The sequence below is a fragment of the Solea senegalensis genome, linkage group LG16 (genome assembly GCF_019176455.1).
Source record: "Solea senegalensis isolate Sse05_10M linkage group LG16, IFAPA_SoseM_1, whole genome shotgun sequence".
Taxonomy (NCBI): Eukaryota; Metazoa; Chordata; class Actinopteri; order Pleuronectiformes; family Soleidae; genus Solea; species Solea senegalensis.
This window is the reverse complement of record NC_058036.1, coordinates 21,018,769-21,034,968: the sequence shown is the minus strand read 5'-3', so window position 1 is coordinate 21,034,968 and position 16,200 is coordinate 21,018,769. Positions and strand designations below refer to the sequence as shown.

At 44.4% G+C, this 16,200-nt stretch overlaps 1 protein-coding gene across 4 annotated transcripts in view; it reads left to right on the top strand.

The window, feature by feature from the left end:
• daam2 (dishevelled associated activator of morphogenesis 2) overlaps positions 1-16,200 on the top strand; it is an 85,833-nt gene that overhangs the window by 21,837 nt on the left and 47,796 nt on the right. For 3 of the 4 annotated variants that reach the window (XM_044047927.1, XM_044047926.1, XM_044047924.1), the window contains one exon: positions 13,686-13,953. In XM_044047927.1, coding sequence (XP_043903862.1) covers positions 13,786-13,953 — 168 coding nt within the window. In that variant the 5' untranslated portion in view covers positions 13,686-13,785. Of the gene's footprint in view, positions 1-2,865; positions 3,176-13,685; positions 13,954-16,200 lie in introns of those variants that run through there. The other variant, XM_044047925.1, reaches the window with a different exon arrangement.

Here is a 16,200-nt window from a genome sequence, read left to right as displayed (position 1 = left end):
TTTATAGCAAGCACTCAGTCTTGTGTCAGTCTGTGATTTATCAGGCAGTGATGGTAACTTTAGAGCATGAGTGTAGCCCATTCTCAAGGATTCCTCCTGTGTTTCGTGCATGGGCATATATCCCCAGAGAGGGAGCGAGAGCCAGTTTGAAGTGATGCAAACCTTTCAGTGATGCTGCACAGGAAAAGAAAGAGGGAGGCAGTGAGGAGATAAGGTGGTTCTCTCTAAAAGCCGCCCTAATGGATGCATCCCCAGGGTTCGCTCAGGAATGTGCCCAAGCATTACCGCCCGGACTCGGTGTCATCTGTCTTCTGTCCCCAGAGAACGATGTCAAATTGTATTGTGACTCCGCCTTTTCTCCACTGTTTGGCATATTAATGGATCCAGTTTGTGTGTGTGTGAGTATTTATACCAGTGTTACCAAGCATGGATGGTGGTTTTGGTTCCTCCTTTATAGGCTATGAGACACAGAGTTTTGTTTTTATATGAATGTGGTACTTTTAATGGAGCAGGACGTCCATAAAAATACCAGTGTATGCAAAACGAGTGCATACTCGAGTGCATGTTGTTCATTAAGCCTGTTTTGTACCTGCTGGCTCTGGCGCTGCATCAGCCATTGTGTTTGGAATAGCCTGGTGTGTCTCCAGTCTCCATAATTGCTGTCTCCTGCCTGGACTGATGATGGACGTGAAACAGTCAGGTACTCTCCTACAGATGAGGTGGTTTCTAGATGATTTTTGTGAAAGACTGAGCAGGTGAAGAATAACAAAGTTTTGCACCTAATGCATCAGCTTTGACTGCAGTTAGGAGGAGACGCTCCTCTGACTCGTCCACACTCGGCTCTTAACTTGTTACCAGGTCAACGGAGCTGGAGACTTTAAAGTTACACGATGACGGGAAGAAACTGAAAACCTGCAGGGACAGCTGCGTCACCCTGATGCAACCTGAATGTTTTGAATATAAATCCAGAAACACTATGAAACAACATGAAAAAACTGTTTATAAAATGTTCTTTTCCTTTTATTTTAGTTTGAAGACAAAAATAAGGAGATGAGGTGTGTGACTGTGTTTTGTTTGCTTACCAAGTATCCAATTACCTCTAACCTTTTAACAATAGTTTGTATTAAATTAAATAGATCATTTCACTGTTTCAGCAGCTATGTGAAAACATGCTTGTGACCAAACACAGGTATGTGTTATTTCAACCAACTGAGAATATCATCTAGATTTGGTAGTTGGAGAAAATGCATTGCAACATGATTTTAGACCATTATATTATTTAGAAAAACACAACATTTTATTCACATACTTTACTTTCAGACTAAAAAAAAGTGAAGGAAATACGCCTCAAGCAGTGCAAAAATGTTAACAATGGCTATAACAGCAGTCACAGTGAATGGGTTTGAACTGCATTTTTGTCACCCTCCCATAACCATGTAACAATGTAAGAGCGTTTGGCTGCATGCTTTTCACAATATTTGACTTCCTCTCCCAGCAGCCACCACAAGCAACTGTTTCTGAGTTGATTAACCTCTCATCACCAATTATTCTCTCAGACCGACCACGTGTTTCATACTTAAGTCTTTTTGAGCCCGTCATCTGTTAAAGACATAATCCTTTTTCTCTTTTATTCCGTCCATATCTGGAGATGCGAACGACTCGTTTTCACTCTTCATTAGTGCATTTCCTCTGTGGCAGCACCACACGTTAATGCAGCCTTCAGGAAGTCATGCAGGTCGAAAACGACTATTCAAGCACTTACACGGCTGATTAACTTTCAGAGTCTTTATAAACGGACTCGGTGACATTCTGTATCCTAGCAACATAACAAGGCTACAAACAAACCCCAGAACCTAACACAAGAATATTTGTTGAAAACACCTAACATTAAAAAACAACCCTCAAACATGGGGTCATGTGCTTATCAGAACTGTTAAGATGCTGCCTCACAACAGTAATACGCGTTACACAAGGACGTCAAAAATCAATAACCCAGCATTGATCAGACAACGAGTCTGAAGACGGATAAGATTTGACCCTTGTCTTAAAAGTGTTGGGTCACGCAGGGTCAAGTAAGGAATTTGATTTCTAAGGAATTTTGCTTTATCAGTTAACTTTGGGTTTGGAGGTTGCAGTAATCACGTCATCATAATCCCTTTTTAGTGATAATTTGATTTCCCAGTCCTACCTTATGTAAACACACGCCACACATGTATATTAAGTTAATTCAGCTGATTGCATGACGTTGACTTTACCAGCAGGACTTTGAACAATCAAGCACTGTCTCGCCGTCTTCTCAGTGAAAACTGATTGGACCTCTGGGAAATCCTTTTCCTGTGAATGTCACAGGAATATTTCCTAGTGGAGAATCCACTGGCATTTGTCTGTGTGTGTGTGTGTGCTCTTGAATGGGCGTATGTGCTTTTTAATGCGTGTTGGCGATGAGCAGACATGTCAGGAAAAGGGGTTTCCTTTGGGCGTTGTGTGATGTTCGCCCATCCACACGTCGTTTTTAATTTGTCTGCCCAGCGAGGGAATGCACTGGGTGGAGCTGGGATTGCAGGCTGAGCCGGGAGTCACAGGGCACTCCGGGTCACTTCCTTTCATCTCGACCCGTTCCTCTGTCTCAAACAGCAGGCGGACGCACATGCACAACTGTACATGCATGTGTACGTTCACAGATAATCCATCACCTTCTCGTTGGTATCTGTGTGGATGCTGTCAAACACTGGAGCTGGAATCCTGAAAGGGGAGCGGAGGCGAGTGATCCAAACACAGAACATGAGAGAGAGAGAGAGAGAGAGAGAGCAAGAGAGGGAGGGGTGAGAGAGACTGAGAGGGAGAGAGAGAGAGAGGGAAAGAGGGGACAGTGTCAACAGCTCAGATCCCAGCAGAGTCAGCTGAAACCAAGAGCCTCAGCTCAGAAGCTCAGAGAGGGAAGACAAAACGCTGCGGCCACAGCCGGGAAACATCGTCACACTTGTGTTTCATGGAGTCTGTCCATAAAACACAAATCTCAAATGGCCAAATGAGCATTTTGGAGCCAGAGGATGTAGGAATGCGTTCCACTTTTCTCCTGAACTTACTTTACTGAGTCTGAGACTCTTGTCTTTTCCATTTGCCTGTGACGTTACACAGGGACAGTCCATCTGTTGGGGCAGCCCGTTTGAAGTGGGTAAGTAGGAGATACTTGATCTTGATACTGATACACTCGAGTGCCGCTCACCTAGTTGGAGATCGCTTCACACAACAGGCTACAGATGTTGAAGCGTAAACCCGACTCGCTCATGCACCACACCGCATCCAAGCAGGGAAACACAGATGACTGTAGCCAATCCAATAAAGAGAAAGTCCTCAGGATCTGTAGAAAGCTGAGCAGCGAGGCTGGAGGAGGGGGATACTAATCCCACTAAGATGATAAACTTACCACATTTTTGTGTTGTTGTAATTGGAGTGAGGGTCAGTGTTTTACTCCCACTCCAGTGGCGTTATACTGTAGGTCATAAATAGCATCATTTTTATATTTGGGCAGCGTCTTCAGTGTTGACGGTGTTTTGCTTTACCCTGGAGTGTGCCAGTGCATTATATGAGCGGGGCATTTTTGCCTATCAGTGCTAGTTTTGAACTTGGTTTAGCCGAGGTTTTTTTTTTTGGCCTCTCATTTTCTTTGGAAAATGCATGAACTCAAGGATTGATCTGGGTTTGGCTTGAAATAGATGAGGTGATGATGTCCAACTTTGGTTTAAACCCTAAAACACCCCATGATGTCACAGAGTAGACGTTAAGGAAATGTTTGGCATTTCAGGAATTGACGGAGGGATGGTACAGAGTCACGTCATGGGTACAGGGATATCTGCTTTCCTGTATGGGCTGATCACACACGTTCATCAATCACACAGTCAGGCTGCTGGTGTAAGTTGTGGCCTGGCAGCCAGACATTCCATATATGCTGTACATTTCCTCTCGGCAACGACTCAACTTAATATGGCACTGCAGAGGCAGACTCGGTCCTAAATGCAGCCTCCATTTGCTCGGGATAGTTATTATCACCTTTTCTTACTTTTTGAAATAGCAGACCTTCCACATTTCTTTCAAAGGAAGCCGATACTCAGCAGCAGCTCGGACCAACATAAACAGCCCGCCCTTATCTGCTTGGCTTCCTCAATTGCAGAAATCATGAAGCCTCCTTTCCTGTGTGGAAGCCTTGCCTATGCTGGCTGAGAGTCTGTCATGTGAATTGTAAATCTGCTGCGTGTGTTGAAAGGGAATTGTTGAAGGTTCAAGCTCCACCCGTCCAGATTAGCACCTGTGAAATTGGTTACAGGTGCTTTACCAGGGCTTTGCCGGAGTCTGGCGGTTTATGGATGGAAAATATTCCACACAGATTCCCCAGTGTTTGTGAAAGTGTTGCAGTCATATAAGGCCATGTATTCCCTTTGATGTCTTCTTGCATTGTGAACAAGATAGTATCCATTTCCAGCACATTCAAGGCTTACCCTCCAGCATTCACGTGCACCTGGGGTCAAGCACAGTGACACTGATAAAAGATTCAGTGTGCTGGGAGGGCATTAACCAAAGTTGTGGACTCACACATTCAAACACACACCCTCTGCCACCAGCGCTCTCAGGGCTTTTCATATTTTATCGAGCGTTACGGATGCATGAACTGCTCTCTCAGGATTAGAGGGAGAGCGAGGGAGAGTTGGGGATCGCCTCACCAGCTCCGATGCTGATGGGCGGCTCAAACGCCTCCTCGTTAGAATGAGGACAGAGAGGGAAAAGGAGATGAGATCTTTAAAGCTGCTTAAATTCAACTATCTGATCATTTTAATGGGATTATTGTCATGTAGTATTTGCAGTGTATTAGTTACAGAGACTGAGGGACTGAACTCTATGAAGAGAGGCTGCTGTTCCTCTCACTGCTTCACTGGAAGTCCCCACACTGAGCTTATGTCAAAAAGCACTATTGTATCTGTGCCGGTGACACACTTCCCGGGCTTATGATGTGTAAGCGTATCTGTTACAGTGCTACAGTTCAGTGCTGCATTACTGCAGGCCATGGTCACGTCACAGGGCTGCCCCTATCTGAGTCGCTATAACTGTCCCGGAAGACCATTCCAGACATTACCCAGAAGCACTTTGTCCTCTACGGCTACAGCTGTTGACCCTCAGCCAGGCAAGATTAATAGCTTAACAATGCACAATCTGAAGCGTTGCAGGCCAGTTGCAGACATTGATGGGCATATTTAAATATGCCCATCAATGTCTATTAATGTCATAGATGCAAAGCATGAAAACCCAAACAGAAGCCAGCTGACAAATGCATCTGCTGAGAACTGCTGAGCAAAAGCAGCGCTGTTGTTATTAGCGCCGGTATCTATGGAAACTTGTTGGCGAGCCAGTGGTTTAGTTACATTTGAAAGTACAAAATCTGCCTCTTTCAACACCCAGAAGATCGGTGTTACTCATATTTGGTGCACTGTGCTAATGGAAACAAGTCCTGCAATCCAAGAAAACACGCTTCAAAGTGTGTGAAGAACGTTGAGTCTCCGGGGAAGTCCAGCATCACTTCCCTCTTTAGAGTCACTGTATCCAGCACGGAGCTTGTGCTCATGCCAAACGTTTTTTCCACCCGTATAATAACAAGTCTTTAGTTAGACTGGGGGCTTGTGACTCTGCTGCGACCCTCCGATATGCAATAAGAAAAAAGATTTGATAAGGAAGGGCAGCGCTTTGGGATTCGAGGGAAAGGGATGCCAAGTATTGGATTTCATCCCGACCCCTGTTTGCATGTGGGAAAGCGTGGGGCCTGTGGAATGTGGCATGGCTGACTTTCTTCTCGTTCCCTGTATTAATAGCGTCGTTATCCCAGTGATCTGGTCGAGTTGATGAGCAGAGATGTGACTCGGGGAGACGTGCCTGTTGGCCAGTGAGAAAGTGGGTCAGTCCGATGTTAGACTCCCCTTCCTGAGCCAATATTAACATCTTTATTATTGAGGTCCCATGCAGCAACTGTTGGACTCTCCTTAAGCAACATGTGGAGAAGCTATTTGAGTTCTCTACCACACATGCTGAAGCCTTGAGAGAGAAAAGAAGGTTTAACTGAAATGCATATACAAAAGAAATCATTAGGAGAGAGTTTTTTTTTTTTTTTTTTAGCCCATCAAGCATCCAAAGTGTAACTCGGGAACCTCGCGTCTGCCTCGACGTGGGTTCTCGTTTCGACCTTTGTTCGTACAGCTTGTGTCTGTGGTTCGTGGCTTGGACGGAGAGGTTTAACATGTTTATAAACTATAAAACTTCAAACTGTGGCTGTGCATGGATGGGTACGTTGGTGCTTGCACTTCTGTGCATCTGTTTGATCAAAGCCAAAAACTCAGAAAGCACGGTTGTAACAACCCCCCTATTAATTCATATGGCCTGTGCCATTATGAATGTTCCTCACATCAGGAAGTGGCTTTTAGTAATAAATCAGACTAAATGAAATGGCTATTAATGACATCCCCGGAGGATTGGAAACACCTCCCCCCTTCTCTTTTTCCAGTGGTTTAGTCGAGGCATTTCCCCTTTATGGGTGAGGTGGGTTTCTGTGCCTCATGGGCCCATTAAAACCAATAGTGCTTATATGTTTGTTTTGAATCAAGCTACGAGCATATTCGATTTCTGAGAATTCTCAAATGTTGGCTGTGAAAGAATTGACATTTAAAGGTTTTGATGTAATTCTGAGCGGCTGCCATGTTGGTAGACGTCTGTCTCCTTAAAGTTGTTCAAACAAAAGTTGATTAACAAGAATTCACACAGCGTGGACTCGACGTCTTGGACAGTTTGAACGGCACATCTTAAATTACCAGTTTATAGCAATTGGGTCTACAATGATGGAAAGAAACAATAGAAGACAGACATGTGCAAGAGCAGGAACCACAGTGCAAACCTAGAATTCCTGCACATGATAACACTCCTTGAGATGTTTGTAAACAAAACAAAAAAGTCTCTACGTCCAAATGTGATTGCATTTGCCTCGGAGACAGTCTGGGAATATTTAAGCAACAGTATTAAACAAAAGCTATTAAGGTAATTAAAAATAATTGTCGTTGTGAATGGAGGTACTTACTCATTTCTTCCTATGTATACTGTAGGACGGCTCCATGGAACCAAAGCTGCAGCTCATGAATGTACATTACACTCAAGTCATTGCCAAATGAGTTGACATATTTTAAATCTCATCTTGCCCAGAGACAAGAGTGGAGTTTGAGTTTCAATTATCTTCAACCAAATCTAGACAAACTTAGACAATAAAAAAAGAATCTGCAGAATTTCTTCCTTGTTGTGAGACGAGACCTTTGTGATCTTTTGGTTCAAGCAGGAAATGATCTGTGGTATCTCGTTCTTTTACACCAACATTTACTTTGATCAGGTCACAATTATTAATACATAGTCTTAACTCTGGTCATTGTTAAACAGGTTATGGATGTGTCATCTCTGTATCGTTGCCTATGTGGGAGACTATAAGCGAAGGAACGCGGGAGGGTTGGTTGATGGAATGGTAGAAGTGGAAGGGTGGGTTTCTGATTGTCTGATTCTGGGCTCTTTTCACTCGTTTCCTGGAAGATGCACTTAAGTTTAAGAGCACAGACGGAGCCCTTATCAGTAACTGCTTTAAACTCACTGGGTGTCCGCTGATGGAGCCAAGCACCCATACATTTGATAACTGCTTGTTTATTATTATCCATTCATAACTGACATTTACTTTGTGATACATTTCTGCAGAACATGATGCTTCATTTATTCGTATTTATTCGAAGTGTTGTCATTGCTAAAAATAACTGTCCCCTTGAAGAGCACATGGTCCTCATTGTTGGGGTCGTATATTCAACATTGTGCAGACTGGAAAAACAATCCCTCCCCGTATTATCCTGCACTCTTTCAGGCCCCAGTGGGACTGTCCAATCCAGAGCCTGTGGCCCGTGGTCCAGGTCTGCACAAGAAAGCCACTTGGCCATGTTGGAAGGTGGGCGGTCTCTCGTGAAATCTTGAGCAGAATATGTGCAGGAATGCAGCGCATGCAAATGTAGCATGAAATAACGGCGGCTCCTTCTCTGTCAGCTCTGGTCATTCGTCAGTAACTCCCTGCTGACCACGGAGAATAGATTGGTGATGTCTTACCTTAGGAATGCTCGTGTGCACCGGCTCTGAAATGCGTGTTTCTGTTGCACGTGAGCATTTATCATGTATACATGTCGTATCAGTGAATTTCATTATGGATGGGCCCGGTCTCTTAGTCATGCTTTTTTCAGACGACGCACGACTGTGTTATAAATCATGTAAACTAATCTCCCCTGGTGGTCATTGTAACTAAGTGGGAGCAAAGCAATAATGTGTATTTGCATGTCTGAGTGCCTGTGTTTTGCTCTAATGTACGTGATTAGAGCCACAGTGTGTTCTGGGTAAGATGTATGACGTGCACATGGCCTCCCCAGACCCGATGCATGACCGTGGGTGGCCCACAGATCCTGTGGCATTCATGAGAGAGTGGGTTCTCAGTGTCCCAGGTGATTTGGCTCAGAGCCAGTGGCCTTGCAGGGAGGAAAAAGGATTGAAGGGTTAGGCCCATTAGTCATTGCATTGGCAGGCAGACAGTAGAAAGGGAGGGTAGGTCATGTTGGAGAGGGCACGTCTGGGGCAACAATATCCAAAGGGTGGCGAGGCTCCACTGTGTCCAGTGACAGGGTTGAATAGCAACTTCATGTCGAATACATGAGCGTGAGTTGTTCACTTCCACGTCAAAGGAAACATCTGATCTGTACACACCGATACCCGACCATGACGACCTGGGGATTTGTGCCAAAACAACACAATTAAGACGTTTTGGTGCCGGCTCAGTCTTAAATTTGGCAACATTACATTGGATTTTCGGTTCAGCGCTCCAATAAGAAATTTTACAGTTGAAGCATGAGCTCTTTTTCAAATTAAATTTTGGATTTTATGCTTAAGTTGTGATTTTTTATCTACTGCTGGCATCTGTCTCCCCCATTTATACATCTGCTCCTGGTCTGTCTCTCAGCCCTGCCTTCTGCCTTCATGGTCTTATATTGTGACTGTTGTGTGCGAGTCTGGCTTTCCCAAAAAATGTGTATTAATAGACGAAGGAAATAATATTATGATATCTTCTTTATTATAGCAAGGTGAGTTGATAAATCTTCTGAACCTAGTTTGTTATACGATGTTATACAACATCGAGGATGCATGCATATTTAAATAGTTCCTTTTCTTTCCTCACTCTCATGTTATAATAGTGCACTATTTTTCTGGATTCAACCATTACCAAATCTTAAGAATCTTAAAATCATACTTTCTGACACCCTGTTGTTGACTCCGACAGTTGTGTGCCAAGAGTTTGTCAAAACAATGCCAGTCACTAAATCTGCACTCTGGCATCTGCCTGTTCCTGCCTGTGCCAGTGTAACGCTGCTCCCTGAGTGTCTGTGCCTTCCTCCACAACCCAGCACCAGTGCTTTGTGCAGTGCTTCTTACATCTATTCTATTTGTTATTATCGGATCTGTTTTTCCACTTTCTCTCATGGGTTCCTAGTGTATGGAGGGGGCACAGTGGTTTGAGGAGAAAGATATGTATATATATGTATATATAAGATATAAAAGTGACAGTGAAAGATGCAGAGTTTTGTGGATTTGTTGTATTTTAGTGTTTTATTAAGGAGTGATGGGGGGGCGGGAGATCCATTTCACTGTGTTTGGTACTAAAAGCAGATTGTGTGTGTGGCAGATGTCAAGGGGAGCATTGAAATTGCAGGCACAGATGTTTGAGAGACTGATCCGCACATTGCTATGTTATTCCTCTATTCTATTTTTCTCTTCCCTGTGTATGTATACACACACACACACACACACACACACACACACACACACACACACGCAGCAGTCTTCCCCTCCTCACTGCCTCCCCCTCCTCTACTGACCTACTTCCAGGCGCTGGGGATGAGGCGATGAGGTTGTGGGCTGAATACGAAGTGGCAGCACTATCTCCTTTTATCCCTGCCTCCCCTCCCTCCCTCCCTCCTCTTCTCATCTCTATCTCTCTCTCTCTCTCTCTCTCTCTCTCTCTCTCTGTGCTCGGCTGCTCTCCACACCCTTCAGAACACAGAGCAGCCAGCAGACTCCTCTGTCTGCTTGAGGGCTCTTGGTGTGTGAGTATGAAAAAATGCTGCATGTGGGTACATCTGAGAGTGGGTGTGTCTGATTTTGGAAGCGTGTGAACATGTGACTCTGTGGCTTTGCACTCACAATGCAGGCAAGCAGGGAATAATCAAAAGTGTGTGTAAGGAAGTCTGTGTGTGTGTGTGTGTGTGCGCGCGCTCATGTTTCCTAGTCAGAATAATCACAGGGACAAAAAAGTGTGATGCCAGCACATTTAAAGCTGCCTCATCAATGCAGAGGTCAGACGACTTGATCTTTTTGTGTGTAACAATGCTCCCTGAGGTATAAATGTGTGATTGACTCGACAGACACACGACCGACTTCATGGTGGCGTGGAATCGCATCCTGGAGCGAATGCAAATCTGTTCGTGTTGTCTGACCTGAACAATTTTTTAGCCATTTGATTCGTATAATTCTATATAAGCGCCAGTGTTACTGTATTTTACCGATTTTGAGCCCAGGTCTTGGATTTCTTCTTAACATTATAATATAATATTATTTGAGTTACATTTCATTTAGTGTCGTTTTTTTTTTTATCTCTTTCTCTCTCGTTATATAAAATGTGCTCATATTTCTTGGCTGTGGGACCTTGAGTGTAAAGACTGAAAGGAGAGAACGTGTAGAAAAATGTGAAATAATTATGACAGGAGTTCTATGAGAAGTGGCAGCGATGACAGATGTTACTGTCAGTGGGGGTTGACGGGAGGATCGTGTCTCCATCAGCCCTGAAAGAGCACTAATGGAGACATGAGTGAGTCGGAGTGTCAGGGATAAAATGATGAGAGATAAGAGACTTGTCAATGATAACGGTCGCACATGTGCACAGTCCATTATGTTACTGCTGTGATTATACATTGTGCTGTATTTCACTGTGTGCCCAGTGTGAGTAGTGTTTGGATTCTTTGGCCCACTTTCCATGGACATTGACTAGACGCAGGCCAGCAGAACTGGTGTTGAGTGAGAACTGGCTGCACGTGGGGCTCAGTGGGAGAGTGAAGATAGAAATGCACACACACACACACACACACACACACACACACACACACACACAGACACAGACAGACACGACATAGGAGGTTTACGTTGTGTTTTCTGTTGAATGGCTTTTAAAAAGATTCCTGCAGAGGGGCCTCTTTTCCATTATGCTTCACCAGCTGTCGACAGCAAGATAACAAACTCGCCACTGTACAGATTTGACACCAGCTCGCGCTTTATCGTATAGTAATAAAATCAGTGCATGAGCCCTTTTCAAGTGTAAATACATCGATGTCAGAATCTCCATAATTTACCTCTGTGAAGTAAGTGTGATGTGTTTTTCCAGAGGGAATTCTCATGTGTCTGTGAAGTACATTATTATACTACTCTTAAATGTAACAGTCTAGTGTATAAGGAAGTGTATAGTCTCTTTATAATATCCTTAGAATAAGCCGCGTTAGTTTACTGATGTCTCACCTTTAAATGTCACTCAAATGAATGTTCTTGTATGTATATCCTGGCTTTCCTAACTCAGTTATTCTAATCCAAGAGGGCTGGACCACATGTACAGTCCTAATTCTGAATTGAATGCATTTAAAACTAAGTTTAGGTCAGAACTGGAGCCACACTGTGACCTATATGTACAGGAAATAAGTTCTGTTTTGCTCCGGAGCCTCAAAGAAGGTTCATCCATGGCTGTTGGAGATCCGTGAAGGATTGTCAGCTTGGCCATTTAGACACATGCTGATGAAGTATCACATCACTGCCACACACACACAGGCTCGCACTAGCTATAATTGAGTTGACATTCAGCACACTGATGCAATGTCCATGAAACGGTCGGCACATTTGAAAGTGAATAAACAGAATAATTCAAGATACGACGCTTGTCAGAAAATAACGTTTGGCGTTGGCGCGAGCGTTTCCTCGTTCAAACGCACCAGGAGAAGTCGTGCTTTTCGTTTAACACAGCCTCCTCTGCTGCTCCCTCCCTGAGAACCATGGCAGATTCAAGGAAGCGGAAAAAAAAAACCCCAAACGTGCAAGAGATGAAAAGGGCAAAATGGAAATGTGGTGTTTTCTCTTTTTAAGCTTCTGCTGAGGGCCCAGCACATTCATAAAGAATTCAACATCAGGCTATTTTTAGACGGCGTAGTGAGCGGAGAGCTGTGCTCAGTCATGGAGCGGTGGATTGTGGCGTCATGTGGAAAGTGAAATCATAAACATTCACAGTTTTTAAAGCCATGTTTGTTTGATTATGACCACATTTCAACAAAGGCATAATCATTTGCTAGATTTGCTTTTTCATTGTTCTTGAAACATTTGAATTGTTATTCACGTAAATGTATTTATTGCGTAGAGAGTTCTGCTGGAAATGCACGTCCGTGGTTCTGACATGAAAGACGTGAAGTGTGTTCATAATGACGACCTTTACCAACTGTAGAGCCATTGTGTGTGTGTGTGTGTGTGCGTTTACTATCTGTACACAAAAGAGCGTGTTATTCATACAGCGTAGACCACCCGTATCCTTTCCGTCACACTGAGGAAATCCTCCGTAGCGTTTGACCCATTCAGTCCTCTGCTCCTGTCGTGGTGTCCGTGCACACACACACACACACACACACACACACACACACACACACACACACACACATATACATATACACTGCAGTGGCAGCCCTCAGACCCACACACACACACACACACTGCAGAGGCACCATTGTACCTCACAGACAAGAGGTTTCTTTGTCAGAGCACAAGAGCATCTGATGTCAAGATGAGGATATGATGGCGGCCCCTGCTGAACATCTGCACCCTGGAACATGTTTACATAAACCCAGCGAAGGAAATGCAGAATATGAAATCAAGTGTAATGTAATAACATCCACTGGCCACTTACTGTATGTAGCTGTTATATGTACCTAATAAAGTGCACGTTGTGGTCTTCTGATGTTCACGACTTCACTCAACTTCACGGCTCAATAAGTAGTGAAATCAAAGATAGTCTTCTGCATAATAATTTGTTATTGGAGCCACTGTTGCCCTTTAAAAAAGGCATTTGTCACCTGATAAACCTGTGAGACGGTTGTGGAGCAGTTTCTGAAATACTGAGACCAGCCCTGCCAACACCATTGACTGCACCACATCTGAAGTCTCTAAAAATCACCTTTCTTCCTCACTCGGATGCTCAGTGTGAACTTTAGCAGGTCCTGACGACCGCTACATGCCTGAATGCATAGAGTTGCTTTTCTCTGGTTGGCTGATATTTGCATTAAAGAGCAGTTGCACAGGTGTGGTTGAAGATGTGGCCAATGATCCAGGACTGCTGGATGTGGATAGTTAGTGTCTCAGTTAGTGCTGTGCATGGAATTCTCATTCGCTGTGACTCTAAACTAATTGTCTACATTATCTCCAGCAGTCATTTATAGTCTTTCTTAATAAGAATGCCATCTTGCGTTCCCAGAGTTTAACCATTCTCTTTCTCCTCTCCGTTCCAGATCATGCCCCCTAGATAGCGGCCTCGTTCTCCTCCTCCACCCCCCTCCCTGGCCTTCCTGGTCCAGCATCACCACTGTCACCTGTGTCACCACAGCCACCATGCCTCCCAGGAAGAGGACGCGGCCGGGCCTGGGCCTCCTGTGCTGCTTTGGCAGCAGCGAACCCCCAGAGATCAACTTGAAGGACAGCGAACCACTGCAGCTGCTCGAGTTCAGCGCCCCCATGCCACACGCTGAGGAGCTGCATGCGCGGTTCTCTGAACTAGTGGTGAGTACATTTCAAGACGCAGTCGTGGAAGCTCGCTCTGGACGGTCTTAAGTTGTAACTATTAGGTGTCTTGTTATTGAGATTTGGTCTCATGAGCCCTTCAGTTGTTGTGTTTCCTCCAGGAAAAATCAATCTTTGCTGTTTTTTGACATGCAGATGTGCAGCAAAGCTCTCTGAATGGGTCAAATTAAATTTAGAGATGCATGAAAATTACATGACGTTGGCTCATAACAATAGCTCTTAGTTTTTCTGTCTCACTATTGCTGAGCAGCTCAATTCTTTCCCTTTGCATGGTTCTAATTTGCCCTACCACACCGGACTGAGGACAGGAATAGGAAGTGAATGGCTTGTGTAGGTGTTTTGATGAGTGCGTGAGGCCAATCATCAAAACCACCACTCCAACACTCCATTCAACAAATCCAGAGGCTCGTCTTTCCCTCGCCATGCAGCCCAGCCGTGTCCCGCAGTTCCATCTCCTGCACAGATCACACATGTGAGCAAAGGTTGTCGGTCTGTACCCGTGCCAAACTGGCATGGCTGCGTTGGCGCGCATCCACGGTATGAAGAGGGATCAGAGCACAGCTGTCAGGAGGAGAAGTCTTCTGTGGGTTTCAGCTGCCATGCAAGCTGGCCCGGGCTCTGCTGGAAGAGAACAGTGCTTTGCTGTTTCTGTCTTGTTTACTCGGGGGCCTGTTTCTTGGTCTTTCTCGCTCTCAGGGTCTAAGCGCGTTTCTCTTCTTACCTGTAGACTTTCTCCTTGTCTTTGTCCCTCGCTCACTAATGTGCTCAGCTGTGCGTCAACATCTGTCGCCGCTGAGTCTGCTAGAAGTCACCGTCAGCAGGACATCACTCTTCCAACTGTCCAAATCAAATTGGGAGATTAAGCGAAAAGTCATGTATGACTGAAATTGATTTACTGTTATCAAGGCAGATGTTTTCCAAATGAACCCTTTCCCCCTTTTTCCAGCCAATTGACCCTTAAATGACTAATCACAGCCCTTAGATCAGTGCAGGATATCTATTAGCGTGATTATAGACAATTAAAAGGTAGGTTTGCAGCAATCAAACGTTGATTACCTCAAGCAGTGGAATTATAGAACGCTCTTTCAGCTGTTTAATAACTACAATTTAGTTATTTTTGATACACTTAATGCACTTTGTGGCCTGAGATAAGCTCACATGGACGAGGACTGGACGTGGAGAAAGCCTTCAGAGAGAAAACCAAGTCTTGTATTGCTGGTATAAAACAGAAACAGTCTTTTCATGTGGGAGTGCTTAGTCAAATTACAGCAGTCCTCACGGTTGAGAGGAATGAATGACCCACAGCTTATTTTGGGGTAAATATCTGAGCATGCGATGAAACTTGCTCAGAAGCAGAGCAGGAGGACACATCCCTGATATTTGGCCTTGGAGGGAAAGAGGATTTGGCATTTACTCCTTGGATCTGGGCCCTTCCACATGTTGTGAATAGATTTCTGTGGAGGGTTGTTGGAGTGCTCTAACTAACAGTGGTGTTCATAAGCTTCCATATTTTGTTTTAAGGAGTAATGTTTGTGTTTGGCTGTTGTTCAGATTGTCTTCGATGGAACGCTTCAAAGTTTGGCGCCATTGATTTATGATAATGTGCATTATAATATAAACATATTCACAATGTGGCTACTATGGACAGGTGAAAGTAAAGTCAACCATCTCCACAACAACAAACTACATGTATATTATTCTTTATATACCAAGAGTATCAGCTTATGTGGTTCGATCTTTCTAGGAAAGTTCATAGCATCAATCAACATCGGTCTCAAAAGTCCAGTACATGGAGAGTTGGACGAGGGGAAAAAACCAGGTTCCAGTGAGACGATCACTCAGCCTGTGACAGTTTGATTCATATCTGCTGTGATTGGACGATCAGCGCACACGGTGCTTCTATCTGACGATGGGTCATCTGGCCAAACCATCCGTCCTCCACATCTGTTTTGGTGATCGTGTTGCTGACACGCTGACACATTTGACCAGTCGTCCAAATAGCTGTACAGTCGGACCTTGAGCAGTCACTTAGTCTGAACACGTTGCCTGTGATGCCAGCAGAGAGCGAATGTGGGGAGGCAAGGACTTCAACCACTGGGGAGGAAATTCAGAAAAATAGAAAATAACACAACATAGTGTGTTTCCATTGGAAAGGGGAGATGGGGGATAATTGTTATGAAAGAGCTTTCCAGAGCAGGAGTAGGAGACTCAATGGAGCGACACATC